A 15,509-nucleotide genomic window follows, 5' to 3' on the forward strand; every position below is an offset into this window, starting at 1 on the left:
AATAAATGTATTAATAATAAAAATAGAGTAAAATAAATGTAAAAGTAACAACAATAGAGTAAAATAATAAATGTAATAATAATAATAGAGTAAAATAAATGTAATAATAGAGTAAAATAATAAATGTATTAATAATAATAAAAATAGAGTAAAATAAATGTAAAAGTAACAACAATAATAGAGTAAAACAATAAATGTAATAATAAGAATAGAGTAAAATAATAAATGTAACAATACCAATAATAATAGAGAAAAATAATAAATATGCCATATATACTTGAGTATAAGCCGACCTGAATATAAGCCCACCAGGACCCTCACCCGAGTATAAGCCGAGGAGGTTTTTTTTCAGTCCTAAAAAAGGGCTGAAAAACTAGGCTTATACTCGAGTATATACAGTAATTAATAATTTATTTATTTTTTCGTGTCAGGAGCAACCGGAGTTGCTTCTGGAGTGAGAGAATTGGCCGTCTGCAAGGACGTTGCCCAGGGGACGCCCGGATGTTTTGATGTTTTTACCATCCTTGTGGGAGGCTTCTCTCATGTCCCCGCATGGAGCTGGAGCTGATAGAGGGAGCTCATCCACACTCTCCCCAGGTGGGATTCGAACCTGGCAGCTTTCAGGTCAGCAACCCAACCTTCAAGTCACTTAGTCCACTACGCCATCTGGGGGCTCCATAATTAATAATAATAAACAATAAATAAATAAAGTTAAAAATGTATACTGGTAAGTCCTAGTTCCCTTGGAAAGACGGAGCGAAAGCAGACACAAGAGAGAAGGAAGCAGAGGATTGGTAGACAGATCATGAAACTATGGATCCATTTATTTACATGTAGAAAACCAGAGAACAAGTGAGTTGGGGGGGGGGGGGGGCTCTTTAGAGAAAGGGACATTCCTGCAGGAGGGGGGGAAAAACCTTGACATATATTCCAATACTTGTCAAACCTTTACTTGCGGGTTTAATACAAGGAGCATCAACCCTGGGTGTCGCTTACCACTGCTGCAGATTGAAATGGTTGCCAGAAGAGCCAGCCACAATTCCGAGTCACTATAAAACAACCCCAAAAGTCTTGTTTCTCTCTCTCTTCTGCTGTGACAGAGCTTCTCCAAAACAAAGTCTCTTTGGAGCCAGATTTGCGAGTGGGGCACAGACTGTAATGTTGTGGTCGCTGCCAAAGCGATTGCGCACCAACGGGTCGGAGATGCGAGCACATCACGATGTCAAAGAAGGGCAACGATTCGGGATGGGTCCCTAATCCCCTAAATACCCCACATGGAAGCGATATTGGCAAAACGGAAGGGAAAGGGGCAGAAAAACAACCCACCAACGTTTACCTGTCATAGACTCTAGAGAGAGCCAAGGAGCGATGGAAACTGAAATTTTCAAAGTGGGGGAAAGAAAGGGCTAGTAACAGAAATAAATGTTTACTTTTCAAGGTGGTTCTCAGGACAAGATTCCCGGCACCTTTTCCATCCTAGGTCAGAATCCAAGCGTCACACGTAAACAGAAATACGAGCGGAATAAAGTCACAAGTCCGACGGGCCGTCTCCTCTTTCAAAGCGAGGGAAGAGGGTCACGGTCAAAGGGGGGAAGAGTCGGAAAAAGAAAACAAAGAAGTCATTTCCAAGTTCTCTGCAACTGTGCTGTGATTTGGAAGCCGATTTTGACAGACAAGTCCATTGCAGAAATAGCGAGGGGTAAAAAAACCCAAAGGGAAAAAAAAAACAGCCGCGGAAAGGGCATTCTGCATCTCAAAAGCAAGATGTCAGGGATGACATACGTTTTGCAGATTGTTTTTTTCTGATGCTATACATGCATTATTGCTTGGAGAGAGAGACGAAAGGTGGAGGCGCCTGTGGTGGGCGGCTAAGGGGCCATCCAGAAGGGCATCTGTTGCTTCGCCCGCTGCTGTGAGGAAGGGTACTGGTATCCTAAGCTCCACGTCTGCGAGTAGCTACTTGCGTTTTTGTGGCCGCCGTGGTCTTCCTCTTCGTCCGAGGAGTCGCCGGCGTAGGCGACCAGCCCGAAACCCTTCTCGTTGGGTTTCATCTTCTTCGCCGGGTGATCTAAAAGGGACAACGAGAGAGAAAGAAAAAACACATCCCGCCCCAAAAGATTAAAAAAAAAATCCCCCAAACGCGTTAATTCAAAACGAGAGGCATTTGTAAAGATATCGTTAGTCGGACACCATGTGGAGGTCAGAGCCGAGAGTCACGCCGGGGAGGGAGGCCACGCCACGCGGCATCGGCATCGGCACAAGCGTGATCCGTCAGAACCATGGAAGAGAACAGAGAAGAGAGAGAGAGAGAGAGAGAGAGAGAGAGAGAAAAGAAAGACACAAAAAAGAAAGAAAAATTAAAGTTAGCACAGTAGGACTACAAGACGTTGTCCGTTACAGAACACACGTTTTTAAACTACCGTGTTTCCCAGAAAATAAGACCTAGTAGCGGTTTGGGGGAATTGCCAAATACAGTAGAGTCTCACTTATCCAACATAAACGGGCCGGCAGAAGCTTGGATAAGTGAATATACAGTAGAGTCTCACTTATCCAACGTAACCGGGCTGGCAGAATGCTGGATAAGCGAATATGTTGGATAATAAGGAGAGATTAAGGAAAAGCCTAGTAACAATCAAATTAGGTTATGATTTTACAAATTAAGCACCAAAACATCATGTTATATAACAAATTTGACAGAAATAGTTCAATACGCAGTAATGCTATGTTGTAATTACTGTATTTATGAATTTAGCACCAAAATATCATGATATATTGAAAACATTGACTCCAAAAATGTGTTGGATAATCCAGAACGTTGGATAAGCGAGTGTTGGATAAGTGAGACTCTACTGTATGTTGGATAATAAGAAGGGATTAAAGAAAAGCCTATTAAACATCAAATTAGGTTATGATTTTACAAATTAAGCACCAAAACATCATGTTATACAACAAATTTGACAGAAAAACTACCATATATACTCGAGTATAAGCTGACCCAAATATAAGCCGAGGCACCTACTTTTACCACAAAAAAAACTGGGAAAACATTGACTCCTGTATAAGCCGAGAGTGGTAAATTTCAGAAATAAAAATAGATACCAATAACATTACATTAATTGAGGCATCAGTAGGTTAAATGTTTTTGAATATTTACATAAAGCTCAAATTTAAGGTAAGACTGTCCAACTCTGATCAAATCATGATTCTCATCTTCTTCAATGTAAATGTGCTTATGTATCCTTTTAATAATAATAATAGAGTAAAATAATACATGTAATAATAATAATAATTCATACAGGAAAATAATGCATGTAATAATAGAGTAAATTAATAAATGCAATAATAATAATAATAATAATAATAACAACAACAACATCAGAGTGAAATAATAAGTGTATTATTAATACAGAAGAGTCTCACTTATCCAAGCCTTGCTTATCCAAGGTTCTGATTTTATCCAAGCCATTTTTGTAGTCAATGTTTTCAATATATCATGATATTTTGGTGCTAAATTCGTAAATACTGTAATTACAACATAACATTACTGCGTAATGAACTACTTTTTCCGTCAAATTTGTTGTATAACATGATGTTTTGGTGCTTAATTTGTAAAATCATAACCTAATTTAATGTTCAATAGGCTTTTCCTTAATCCCTCCTTATTATCCAACAATAACAACTCTTTATTGATTAGTCAATTTTGACCATATCAAAACATGTGAAACATACAAAACGTACACACTTACCCATACATCCAATAAAACCATGTATAGATACAAAGCATATTATCCAACATATTCGCTTAGCCAACGTTCTGACGGCCCGTTTATGTTGGATAAGTGAGACTCTACTGTAATATGAAATAGAGACTAAGAAAACTAGAGGTTCCTATGCTGACTGAGCGGCCGAAAAAATGAACTGATGCTAGCTCTGCCCACTGGGCTTTATATGCTATCTGGGGAGTATGGGCGGGGCCTCCGCCAAAATGTTTCAAGCAGAGAATTCTAGAAAGTTCCGAAAGGGCTGCGCAGGCGCAGATAATCCCATATGTGCGAATTCCACAGAACACCACTCGAAGAAACACAGTTACAGGTAAGCAACTATATCTTCCTCCTTGTCCTTTGCCTTCCTCGGGGGCAGCGGCTCCCCCCTCCTCTAGGGAAGGCAAAGGACAAGGAGGGAAAATAAGACATCCCCTGAAAATAAGACCTAGCATGTCTTTGAGAACTAAAATTAATGTAAGACACTGTCTGGGTTGTTGTATGTTTTCCAGGCTGTATGGCCATGTTCCAGAAGCATTCTCTCCTGACGTTTCGCCCACATCTATGGCAGGCATCCTCAGAGGTTGGGAGGTATGGAGAAACCTCACAATCTCTGAGGATGCCTGCCATAGATGTGGGAGAGAATGCTTCTGGAACATGGCCATACAGCCCGGAAAACATACAACCCTGTGATCCTGGCCATGAAAGCCTTTGATAAGACACTGTCTTATTTTTAGGGAAACACGGTACAGGTAATGGCGTTTTGGAAGGTTTGTTTGGACTTTTAAAGGATTCGCGACTAAGAAAGGATTCCTAACCGGGTTCTCCAGAAGCTTGAGAAGTGTCAAAATTGCAGGCTCGCCGAAAAGGCAAACTTCACAACTCATGAAGTAGAAAAATGCAACTAAACACACACATCCATTCCACCGTGCCTGAACTGTACTTCTGTGCCTGCGCTTCTGGGACACATAATAGACAACAGCAGGGTATAAATAAAGTTTTATTATTATTATTATTATATTATAGTGTCAGGGCAGAGAAGGAAGAGAAAGGGGAATGGATAAGAAGGAAAGCCTTACGATGTTACTATGTAAGCATTTTTATCTGCTGATCACACTTGCCATGTATGTATTTTATTTGTTTTATTGTAATTGTTTGGGCTTGACCCCATGTGAGCTGCCCTGAGTCCCTTCCGGGAGAGGGAGACGGGGTAGAAAAATAAAGTTATTATTATTATTGTTATTATTATTATTACAAAGCCAGGGGCCTTGCATTAAACATGACAACATGTCGCGTTTAGTTCTGTACTAGTTTGGGGACCCGGCGGTGCCCGGGTCATTTGAGAAAGGCACTGTTTGTCTTTGAATGTTAGATATTCTCAGTTTGGAGTGGGTGAACTACAATTCCCAGAATCGTGGGTCAATCCTCCCCAAATCCTGTCAGTATTGAAAGTTGGCCATTTTGGGTCTGTATACCAAATGTGGTCCAGATCTGTCGTTGGCTGAGTTCAGTGCTCTTTGGATGCAGGTGAACTACAACTCCCGGATTCAAGGCCCATTCCCACAAACCCCTGCAGTATGTTCAGTTGGTCAGAGGCTTCTTTGTGCTAAGTCTGATCCCGGTCCATTGTCGGTGGGGGTAACTATTTCTCTGGATGCAGGTGAACTATAACTCCCTTTTCCCCAAACTTGTCCAATATGTTGTATTGGTTATGGGGGCTTTTTGCGCCAAGTTTGATCCTGGTCCATCATCGGTGGGGTTTGATTGCAGGTGAACTATAAATCCCAGTACCTACTACTCCCAAATGCCCAGGCCAATTCCCCTCCAAACCCACCAGTATTCAAATCTGGGCATATCGGGGATGCATGGCAAGTCTGATCCAGAGCCATCATTGTTTGGGTCCATAGTGTTCTGTGTGTAGGTGAACTACAACTCCCCTATATTCCCCAGCAGGGTGAACTACAACTTCCACCATGTGCAGTCAATCCCTAAACTCCTCCAGTAAGGTTAGCTGCAGCTCAGTTCTGCTCTGTTTGTTATGCAGACAGATTTGAAAGGGAAGGGCAGTGGGCGGAGTCATGCAAATTCCACACCAATGGAGAACCCTGGGATGCCTGCCTGTGGCATTTGAGCATGAGTAACAGCAAAAATGAGATAAGAACACATGACCTACTGACAGACCCCACATGAACATGGAAAGCGCCTTAAATGTATATTTAAATGTATAATTATGTATATTTTAATGGATATTCTTAATTTTATTGTAATTTTTAATCTTGATGGATTTTTAAATTTGATGACAACTGTTTTTAATGTGTATGTTTATATTGTAAGCCGCCCTGAGTCCCCTGATGGGTGAGAAGGGCAGGGTAGAAGTGATGTAATAAATAAATAAATAAAGCAAAATCTAGAATGAAACGGTCCCCAAATGAAAGCATTCCTTGGGTGGTGGGCCGTAGTGTTTGGACATTGGCAGGGGTTGGGCTACATGTTCATGGCGCTCGCTGTAACCGCAATGTCAGTGGAAAAGAGTGACTATGATCTGGAGAACAAGCCCTATGAGGAGCGGCTTAAAGAGCTGGGCATGTTTAGCCTGCAAAAGAGAAGGCTGAGAGGAGACATGATAGCCATGTACAAATATGTGAGGGGAAGTCATAGGGAGGGAGCTTGTTTTCTGCTGCCCTGCAGACTAGGACACAGAACAATGGCTTCAAACTACAGGAAAGGAGATTCCACCTGAACATCAGGAAGAACTTCCTCACTGTGAGGGCTGTTTGGCAGTGGAACTCTCTCCCCCGGACTGTGATGGAGGCTCCTTCCTTGGAGGCTTTTAAGCAGAGGCTGGATGGCCATATGTCGGGGGTGCTTTGAATGAGATTTCCTGCTTCTTAGCGGGGGGTTGGACTAGATGGCCCATGAGGTCTCTTCCAACTCTACTGTTCTATGATTCTATGACTTGCTGGCTCCTCAGCACTGGGAACTGGAGCCTGTTTGTGGAGGTCGGAGGCTGTGTGAGCAGACACCCGTGCCACATACACACATATAGGTTTTCACTTTTATTATGGATATAGATATAGATAAAAGGGGCCTTTTTTGGCTCAAATTCAGCTAATTAAAGGGAAATTTAAGGACCAAAGATTGAAGCATGAAATGGGAGAAGTTACAGTTTTCCTCCCAACTTTAATGGGGGATTCCTCTTGATTGGTTGATTAGGAAGGGCTGGTAAACTTGCTTCCCCAAAAGCAAGTGTCAGGAGACAAACTGGACCTTCCCTTTAGCTGTGTGTGTCCTTTCTATTGTAACCTGAGATCACAAGGGAACAAGAACTGGGACTGAGAGATGTGCCAGAGGGAAGGATGGAGAGGAGACGCCAGCTGCTCACGGCCTAACCCTGCAGGGCCAGCGAAGGCACAAGGCCCACCTCTCACACGCACACGCTCACCATTGCCGCCCAGGGACCCATTCCGATCGTCAGGCTCGGTTTTCATTCCGGTTACTGGTAAAGATGGCGGAGGCATCAGCTGCCTGTTCAGTAACAAAGGAAGGCAACAGTTACGAGCTGGCATTTCAAAGGCTCCAAAGGTAATGAACATCCTAAGCCGTGCTCCAGAGCAGAGCCATGCTTTATTTTATTTATTTATTTATTATTTATTAGCAACATTTATATCCCACCCTTCTCACCCCGAAGGGGACTCAGGGCGGTTTACAAGTACAGTAGAGTCTCACTTATCCAACATAAACGGGGCTGGCAGAATGTTGGATAAGTGAATATGGTGGATAATAAGGAGGGATTAAGGAAAAGCCTATTAAACATCAAATTAAGTTATGATTTGTAAAAATTAAGCACCAAAACATCATGTTATACAACAAATTTGACAGAAAAAGTAGTTCAATGGCTCGGGCTGTGGCGCAGGCTGGAGAGCAGCTGCAATGAATCACTGCAATGAATCACTCTGACCAGGAGGTCATGAGTTCGAGGCCCGCTCGGAGCCATGTTTGTCTTGTCTTTGTTCTATGTTAAAAGGCACTGAATGTTTGCCTATATGTGTAATGTGATCCGCCCTGAGTCCCCTTTGGGGTGAGAAGGGTGGAATATAAATGATGTAAATAAAATACGCAGTAATGCTATGTAGTAATCACTGTATTTACGAATTTAGCACCAAAATATCACAATGTATTGAAAACATTGACTACAAAAATGCGTTGGGATAATCCAGAATGTTGGATAAGTGAGACTCTACTGTATATATACATACAATCTATATATATAAAAGAGTGATGGCATCACGGCAATTCACAAAACAACAAAAATACAGGCCCCCCAACCTCAAAATTTGACAACACAACCCATCATCCACGCGTCAAGGTTGATACAACAAAAAGAAAAGAAAAATAAAGTCCTAATTAGAGGGAGAGCAATAATTTTTTTTATCCAATGGCTGCCAGTTTAGAGGGCTAATCTCTGCCCACTTGGTTGCCTAGCAACCAAGGGACAGCCAGGTTTCAGTAAGGGGACAGGCAGATTTAGGCCTCACTTAGACTTCTTCCACAGATTATCTAATTTGCACTGGATTATATGGCAGTGTAGACTCAAGGCCCTTCCACACAGCTATATAACCCATTTATAATCTTATATTATCTGCTTTGCACTGGATTATCTTGACTCCACACTGCCATATAATCCACTTCAGTGTGCATTTTATACAGCTGTGAAGAAGGGGCCTCATATAATCCAGTTCTAAGCAGATAATTTAAGATTATCAATATGTAGTATTTACAGTAGAGTCTCACTTATCCAACGTTCTGGATTATCCAACGCATTTTTGTAGTCAATGCTTTCAATATATCGTGATATTTTGGTGCTAAATTCATAAATACAGTAATTACTATATAGCATTACTGTGTACTGAACTACTTTTCTGACAAATTTGTTGTCTAACGTGATGTTTTGGTGCTTAATTTGTAAAATCATAACTTAATTTGATGTTTAATAGGGTTATCCTTAATTCCTCATTATCCAACATATTCGCTTATCCAACGTTCTGCCGGCCCGTTTATGTTGGATAAGTGAGAATCTACTGTACTGTATTTACAAATTTACCACTAAAATATCACAATGAATTTAAAACACTGACTACAAAAACATTGATTATGAAAAGGCAGACTGCGTTGGATAATCCAGAACATTGTATAAGCGAATGTTGGATAAGTGAGATTCTTCTTTAATATGAAATAATTACTGGGATAGAATAATGCAGAACAATATAATCTCTAAAACCAGGACAGTAAATAAACAGGGGAATTCCACACAGGAAACAATCGGGGCCAGCTAACACCTCCCAACAAAGTATTCCCATCATCAAAGTCTGGCAAATCCTGTTTTCTCAGGGCCACAGCCAGTAGAAGCACATAAAATATCGCAAACAACACCACTCTGAAAACAAGGGAATTCCAGACAGGAAACAATCAGGGCCAGCTAACACCTCCCAACAAAGTATTCCCATCATCAAAGTCTGGAAAATCCTCTGTTTTCTCAGGGCCACAGACAGTAGAAGCACATAAAATATCGCAAACAACACCACTCTGAAAACAAGGGAATTCCAGACAGGAAACAATCAGGGCCAGCTAACACCTCCCAACAAAAAATTCACTCAGGGAGGAAACAGCCAGGCTTTAAAGCTGCAAGGCCATTACATCCTAATCATTTTTCCTAATTGCAGCATTCATACTTGCCTCCAACAAACAAAAAAAAACCAATCAGAAATATTGTATATTCACAACCTTTAGGAAATAATATCCCCTGATGGCGCAGTGTGTTAAAGCGCTGAGCTGCTGAACTTCTGGACCGAAAGGTTTGAATTGGGGGAGCGGAGAGAGCCCCCACTGTTAGCCCCAGCTTCTGCCAACCCAGAAGTTCGAAAACATGCAAATGTGAGTGCATCAATAGGTACTGCTCCGGAGGGAAGGTAACGCCGCTCCATGTAGTCATCCCACATGACCTTGGAGGAGTCTACGGACAACGCCGGCTCTTCAGCTTAGAAAAGGAGATGAGCACCAACCTCCAGAGTCAGACACGACTGGACTTAACGTCAGGGGAAAACCTTTACCCTTGACCTTAACTACCACCAATTCCTCAATACTTTATTTCCCAGACCACCAGACTTCGCCACAGCAACGCGTGGCCGGGCACAGCTAGTCTATATATATAAAAGAGTGATGGCATCAGGGCAGCGGACAAAACAACAAAACTACAGGCTCCCCAACCTCGAAATTTGACAACACAACCCATCATTCACGGCTCTAGGTTGATACAACAAAAAGAAAAAGAAAATCCTAATTACAGGGAGAGGAATAATAGTTTTTATCCAATTGCTGCCAGTTAGAAGGCTAAGTTCCACCCACTTTGTCTCCTAGCAACCTACTCAGCCCAAGGGACAGGCACAGTTAGGCCTCACTTAGGCCTCTTCCACAGATTATCAGATTTTAACTGGATTATATGGCAATATAGACTCAAGGCCCTTCCACACAGCTATATAACCAATTTATAATCTTATATTATCTGCTTTGAACTGGATTATCTTGACTCCACACTGCCATATAATCCACTTCAGTGTGCATACTAAACATAAAGACAACCATACAACAGACATTCAATACCACCATTACCTCAACAATTTCTCACCAACACCACCAGACAACACCACAGCAACGCGTGGCTGGGCACAGCTAGTATATTATATTATACGACTATATTGCAATATTATTAGTAATATTGCATGTAATATAAATATACAATTACAATAGTGAATTATAATTATTATTACATTGTATTACATCATAATATTATTATTAATATTACATGTATATACAATATATTATAATATTTTGTTCCGATCCACAACCCACCTGTCCCTCTCTCTCTCCTTTCCTGAGGAACTTGCTGGTTTCGAGCCGGCTGCGTCCATCTCGCTCTGACTGGAGAAGCCTGCACCTAAATTAGTCATATGAATGGGTCCATGCTATGAGCAGAAAAACACAGTGGCATTAGCAAATCTAAAACTATCACACCAGCTATTAGCTCCTTAATGAAAAATCTGTAGGCGAGCCCAACCTCTCTTCCTTTTTTTTCCTACATACCACACACCCCTACGCTTCCTTTTTCTTGATCCACAAACAGAGTGGGAACATTGATGGGCAATGGCCTGTTACATACTAGTGAGCACGTGAAACTCAAAATATTTATGGTAATAATGTCCAGGGTGGGAGATAGAACTCTTTTGTCTGTTTGAGGCAAGTGTGAATGTTGCAACGGATCACCTTGATTAGCAATGAATAGCCTTGCAGCTTCAAAGCTTGGCTGCTTCCTGCCTGGGGAGAATCCTTTGGTGGGAGGTAATTAGCTCGCCCCGATTATCCCATGCTTGCTCTTGATTGTGAAGGCACAAACCTGGAAGTTGATTTTCATGCAACTATCATTATTATTATAGGAGCCTCCGGTGGCACAGTGGATTAAAGCCTTGTGACTTGAAGGTTGGGTTGCTGACCTGAAGGCTGCCAGGGTCGAATCCCACCGGGGGAGAGCGCGGATGAGCTCCCTCTATCAGCTCCAGCTCTATGTGGGGACATGAGAGAAGCCTCCCACAAGGATGGTAAAAACATCAAAACCATCCGGATGTCCCCTGGGCAACGTCCTTGCAGACGGCCAATTCTCTCACACCAGAAGCGACTTGGTGCAAGTCACTCCTGACATGGAAAAAATATTATTATTATTCAAACAATTTATTAATGTATTATTATTATTATTATTATTATTGGTGCTATTTATCCAACTCTAGTTGGCTGTTGTGAATTAATGTGGATGCTTGTTTGGATTTTATGTTATTATATAATTTTGTCTGACTACGTGTAGTTTAATTTATTGATGTTAGGTTTAATTTACTGATGTTAGGTTTTAATATTATTTTCATATGCAGGATTTTTCTGTCAGTATTTGTTTACAATGTTTGCCATTGTGTGTTGGAATCCGCCCTGTGTCCCCTTGGGGAGCTAGGGAGGAATACAAATAAAGTTATTATTATTATTATTGACACAAAGAGAGTATGACACAGCAAATGAGATATATATAATGGATTTCGTATCACAGAATCACAAGTTGAACACTTCTCAAGTTTTTAGGACTGTGTGATGTGTTGTTGTTGTTGTTGTTGTTATATCCAATGTCTGTAGTGGCTCCCTATTTGGGAAGGATGCTTTTTTGTCTTAATCCCCAGGGGAATAAAGTATGATGTATTATTATTATTATTGTTACTATTATTATTTCCAATGTCTGGAGTGGTTCCCTATTTGGGAAGAATGTTTTTTTGTATTAATCCCCAGGGGAGCAAAGTGTCTGCGCCTTTCAAAGATCAAAATCCAACAACAGAAGCCAAGCAAGAACTCCCTCCAAAGCCTGGGACTCCTTTAAAAGGGACACTTCTCATTCCAAGATACAAATAATGTTCTACAGAGTCGTTAACCTGCCTTCAGATCCCAATACCAACATACTGACCATCCTAATACCGACACTGGCTCTCCTCCAAGAGAAAGACTATTCCCTCCTACACATACACCTCCAAACTGACATTACTTTTGTAAAATAATACGGCTCTGAATCAGAAGTCAGAGCATGGAATCAGCCACTTGACAACAGAAAGGGGGTTTGGGAAACAGGCCACAAAACGACTGTGTATCACCTGGTATCCCAGCAGCCCGGACTCATGCTCATCCGGCAGCTCCTCTGTGAAGCGCCTCTTCTGGCCCAGCTGGGGCTGGCCTGGCAGCTGCGTATTGGCCGGCAAGGCGGTCTTTCCAGGGGCGGCGGGAAGAAGAGAAGGGCCCAGAGGCGCCTGGAAAGCACAGCAACAACAACAACAATTTATTGATTAGCCAGTTGGCCTTATCAAGAACAGACAGTATAAATACAACATACAACATACATCTAGTACACTTAAAATAAAATACACAAATACAGGTATTTGCCTGTTTGGTGCCAATGTAGCTTAACTATAAATCTAGGCATCAACTATCCTCGTCTCCCCAATGTGATCTATGTACTCCGATCTCCTTTTAGGAGCTTTAAATACAGGGCCACTTTTGTTGTCAGAATGGGGTTATAACCGGCCAATAAAAATGAAGTTTTGGCCTCAATAACCCAGCTTTTTTTTAATTACAAACTAGCTTGGGGACCCGGCGATGCCCGGGTCATTTGAGAATGGTATTATTTGTGTTTAATGTTATGTATTCCATTTGGAGTTCCCAGAATCCCAGAATCATGGCTGAATCCTCCCCAAACCCTGCCAGTATGATAAGTTGGGCATTTTGGGCGTGTGTACCAGGTGTGTTGCAGTACTCTAGCTGGGGGTCAACTACTACAACTTCCAGATTCCCGGGGCAATTGGCCCGAAATATCTATCAGTATCCACAGCAGGCAATATTCAGTCTGTGTGGAAAGATTCGTTATTGGCTGAGTTTAGTGGTCTTTGGATGGAAGTGAACTACAGCTTCCAAAATCAAGGCCCCTTCCCACAAATATCTGCAGTATGTTCAGTAGGTCATGAGGCTTCTCTGTGTGAAGTGTGGTCCTGCTCCATCGTTGGTGGGGGTCAGTGTTTATCTGGGTGTAGGTGAACTATAACTCCCTTTTTCCCAAACTTGTCCAATATGTTGTATTGGTTATGGGGGCTCTGTGTGCCAAGTTTGATACTCATTCATTGCAGGTGAACTATAAATCCCAGTACCTACTACTCCCAAATGTCCAGGCCAATTCCCCTCCAAACCCAACAGTAGTCAAATCTGGGCATATCGGGGATGCATGGCAAGTTTGGCCCAGAGCCATCATTGTCTGGGTCCATAGCATTCTGGTTATAGGTGAACTTCAACTCCTCTACATTCCCCAGTAGGAGTGACCGTGCTGTGACTTGATGCAGGGTGAACTACAACTTCCACCATGTGGAGTCAATCCCAAAACTCCTCCAGTAAGTTTAGTTGCAACTCAGTTCTGCTCTGTTTGTTATGCAGAGAAATTGGAAAGGAAAGAGCAGTGGGCAGGGCCATGCAAATTCCACAGCAATGGAGAACCCTGGGATGCCTGCCTGTGGTGGAAGAAAAAGCAAAATCTAGGACGAAATAGTCCCCAAACAAAAGCCTTCCTTGGGTGGTGGGCCGTAGTGTTTGGGAAGGACATTGGCAGGGGCTGGGCTGCATGTTCATGGCGCTCGCTGTAACCACAATGTCAGTGGAAAAGAGTGACTTGCTAGATTCTTAACCATGGGAAGTATAGCTTGTTTGTGGAGGCCGGAGGCTGTCTGTGTGAGCAGACATCCGTGCCACATACACACATACGGGTTTTCGCTTTTATTATGGATAGATTAGATAGATTAGATTAGATTTAGATAAAGGGCCATAATATCTGTGGGTTAGCAGTCTTGCCAGTGTGTTGGAACGTGCCCTAGTTTTGATCGAGCAAGATTGGGAGTGTGCCAGCTAAGAGCCAGTCTCTTGGCTGCATCAAGGAAGGAAAAAAAAAAGAAAGGGTTTTGAAATGTCCGAAGGCACGTGGCAACAGACTACCGGTTGCACAGGTAAATACATTCAGAAATAGGCTATTTCACCCACTGTCAGGTCAGCAACCTGTTACCTTACCTGGCCAGTGCTAGCAGGAGGCTGCACTTGAGGAATCGGGTACTGGGTGGGCACGGGAGGGACCCCCGTGGGAAGGGTCAAGACTCCCGGCGCCAATGGGACGGCAGGAGGCACAATGCCTGGCACGCCGTAAGGAGGCTGCACTGGTTGCTGAGGTGGAGGGACCACCGGATAGCCAGCCTGGAAGCCGTTGGGCGGGTAATAAGGCGGCTGCGGGGGGACTGTGGCCACCGTCGCAGGCTGAGCGAACCCTAGTTGGGAAAAACAGGAAAGGAAGGGCATGTGGAAGCAGTGCTTACTCTTTGGTTGTAATTCTAATGCAAGACCCCCTCTCCTTTCCACACTTTAACACTGAATACTCATTCTGACAATACGCACCTGCTAAGGGCACCGCCGTGGTTATCTGGTTCACAAACCGCGAGTATTCAGCATGAACCTTTGAAGAAATTGTATTATTATTATTATTATTATTATTATTATTATTATTATTATTATTATTATTAACACAACAAGATGAGTCCACAGCAGACACTCTGTTGGCTGTAGTATTGGATCACACGTCGGACACTTCCCAAGTGTCTAGGACTGTTACAATAATAATAATTATTATTATTATGTTTCATCAGTGGATTTTAACTTGCATTTTAACTCTGTATCTTGTATGTGTTTTAATAGTGTTTTATCGCTTGCTTTAATGATGTTGTACCCAGCCTCCACTCACAACGAGAGGCGGGTAATACTATTATTATTATTATTATTACTATTGACACAAAGGCAGAGTATGACACAGCAAGCGAGATCTATATGTTGGATTTCGTATTACAAAATCACAAATCGAACACTTCCCAAGTGCTTAGGACTGTGTGATATTATTATTATTATTATTATTATGTTTCATCAGTGGATTTTAACTTGCATTTTAACTCTGTATCTTGTATGTGTTTAAATAGTGTTTTATCGCTTGTTTAATTATGTTGTACCCAGCCTCCACTCACAAGGAGAGGCGGGTAATACAATTATTATTATTATTATTATTATTATTATTATTATTATTATTATTATTATTGA

At 42.0% G+C, this 15,509-nt stretch overlaps 1 protein-coding gene across 2 annotated transcripts in view; it reads right to left on the minus strand.

Moving 5' to 3' along the window:
• Positions 1–806: 806 nt before the first annotated feature.
• khdc4 (KH domain containing 4, pre-mRNA splicing factor) overlaps positions 807–15,509 on the minus strand; it is a 30,114-nt gene continuing 15,411 nt past the window's right edge. The window contains exons 9-14 of one of the 2 annotated variants that reach the window (XM_003227736.4): positions 14,820–14,877; positions 14,442–14,692; positions 12,494–12,646; positions 10,668–10,780; positions 7,204–7,286; positions 807–2,068 (exon numbers count right to left, since the gene is read on the minus strand). In XM_003227736.4, the coding sequence (XP_003227784.2) occupies positions 1,869–2,068; positions 7,204–7,286; positions 10,668–10,780; positions 12,494–12,646; positions 14,442–14,692; positions 14,820–14,877 (858 nt within the window). In that variant the 3' untranslated portion in view covers positions 807–1,868. The remainder of the gene's footprint in view (positions 2,069–7,203; positions 7,287–10,667; positions 10,781–12,493; positions 12,647–14,441; positions 14,693–14,819; positions 14,878–15,509) is intronic. The other variant, XR_507500.3, reaches the window with a different exon arrangement.

Source organism: Anolis carolinensis, unplaced genomic scaffold (assembly GCF_035594765.1).
Source record: "Anolis carolinensis isolate JA03-04 unplaced genomic scaffold, rAnoCar3.1.pri scaffold_14, whole genome shotgun sequence".
Taxonomy (NCBI): Eukaryota; Metazoa; Chordata; class Lepidosauria; order Squamata; family Dactyloidae; genus Anolis; species Anolis carolinensis.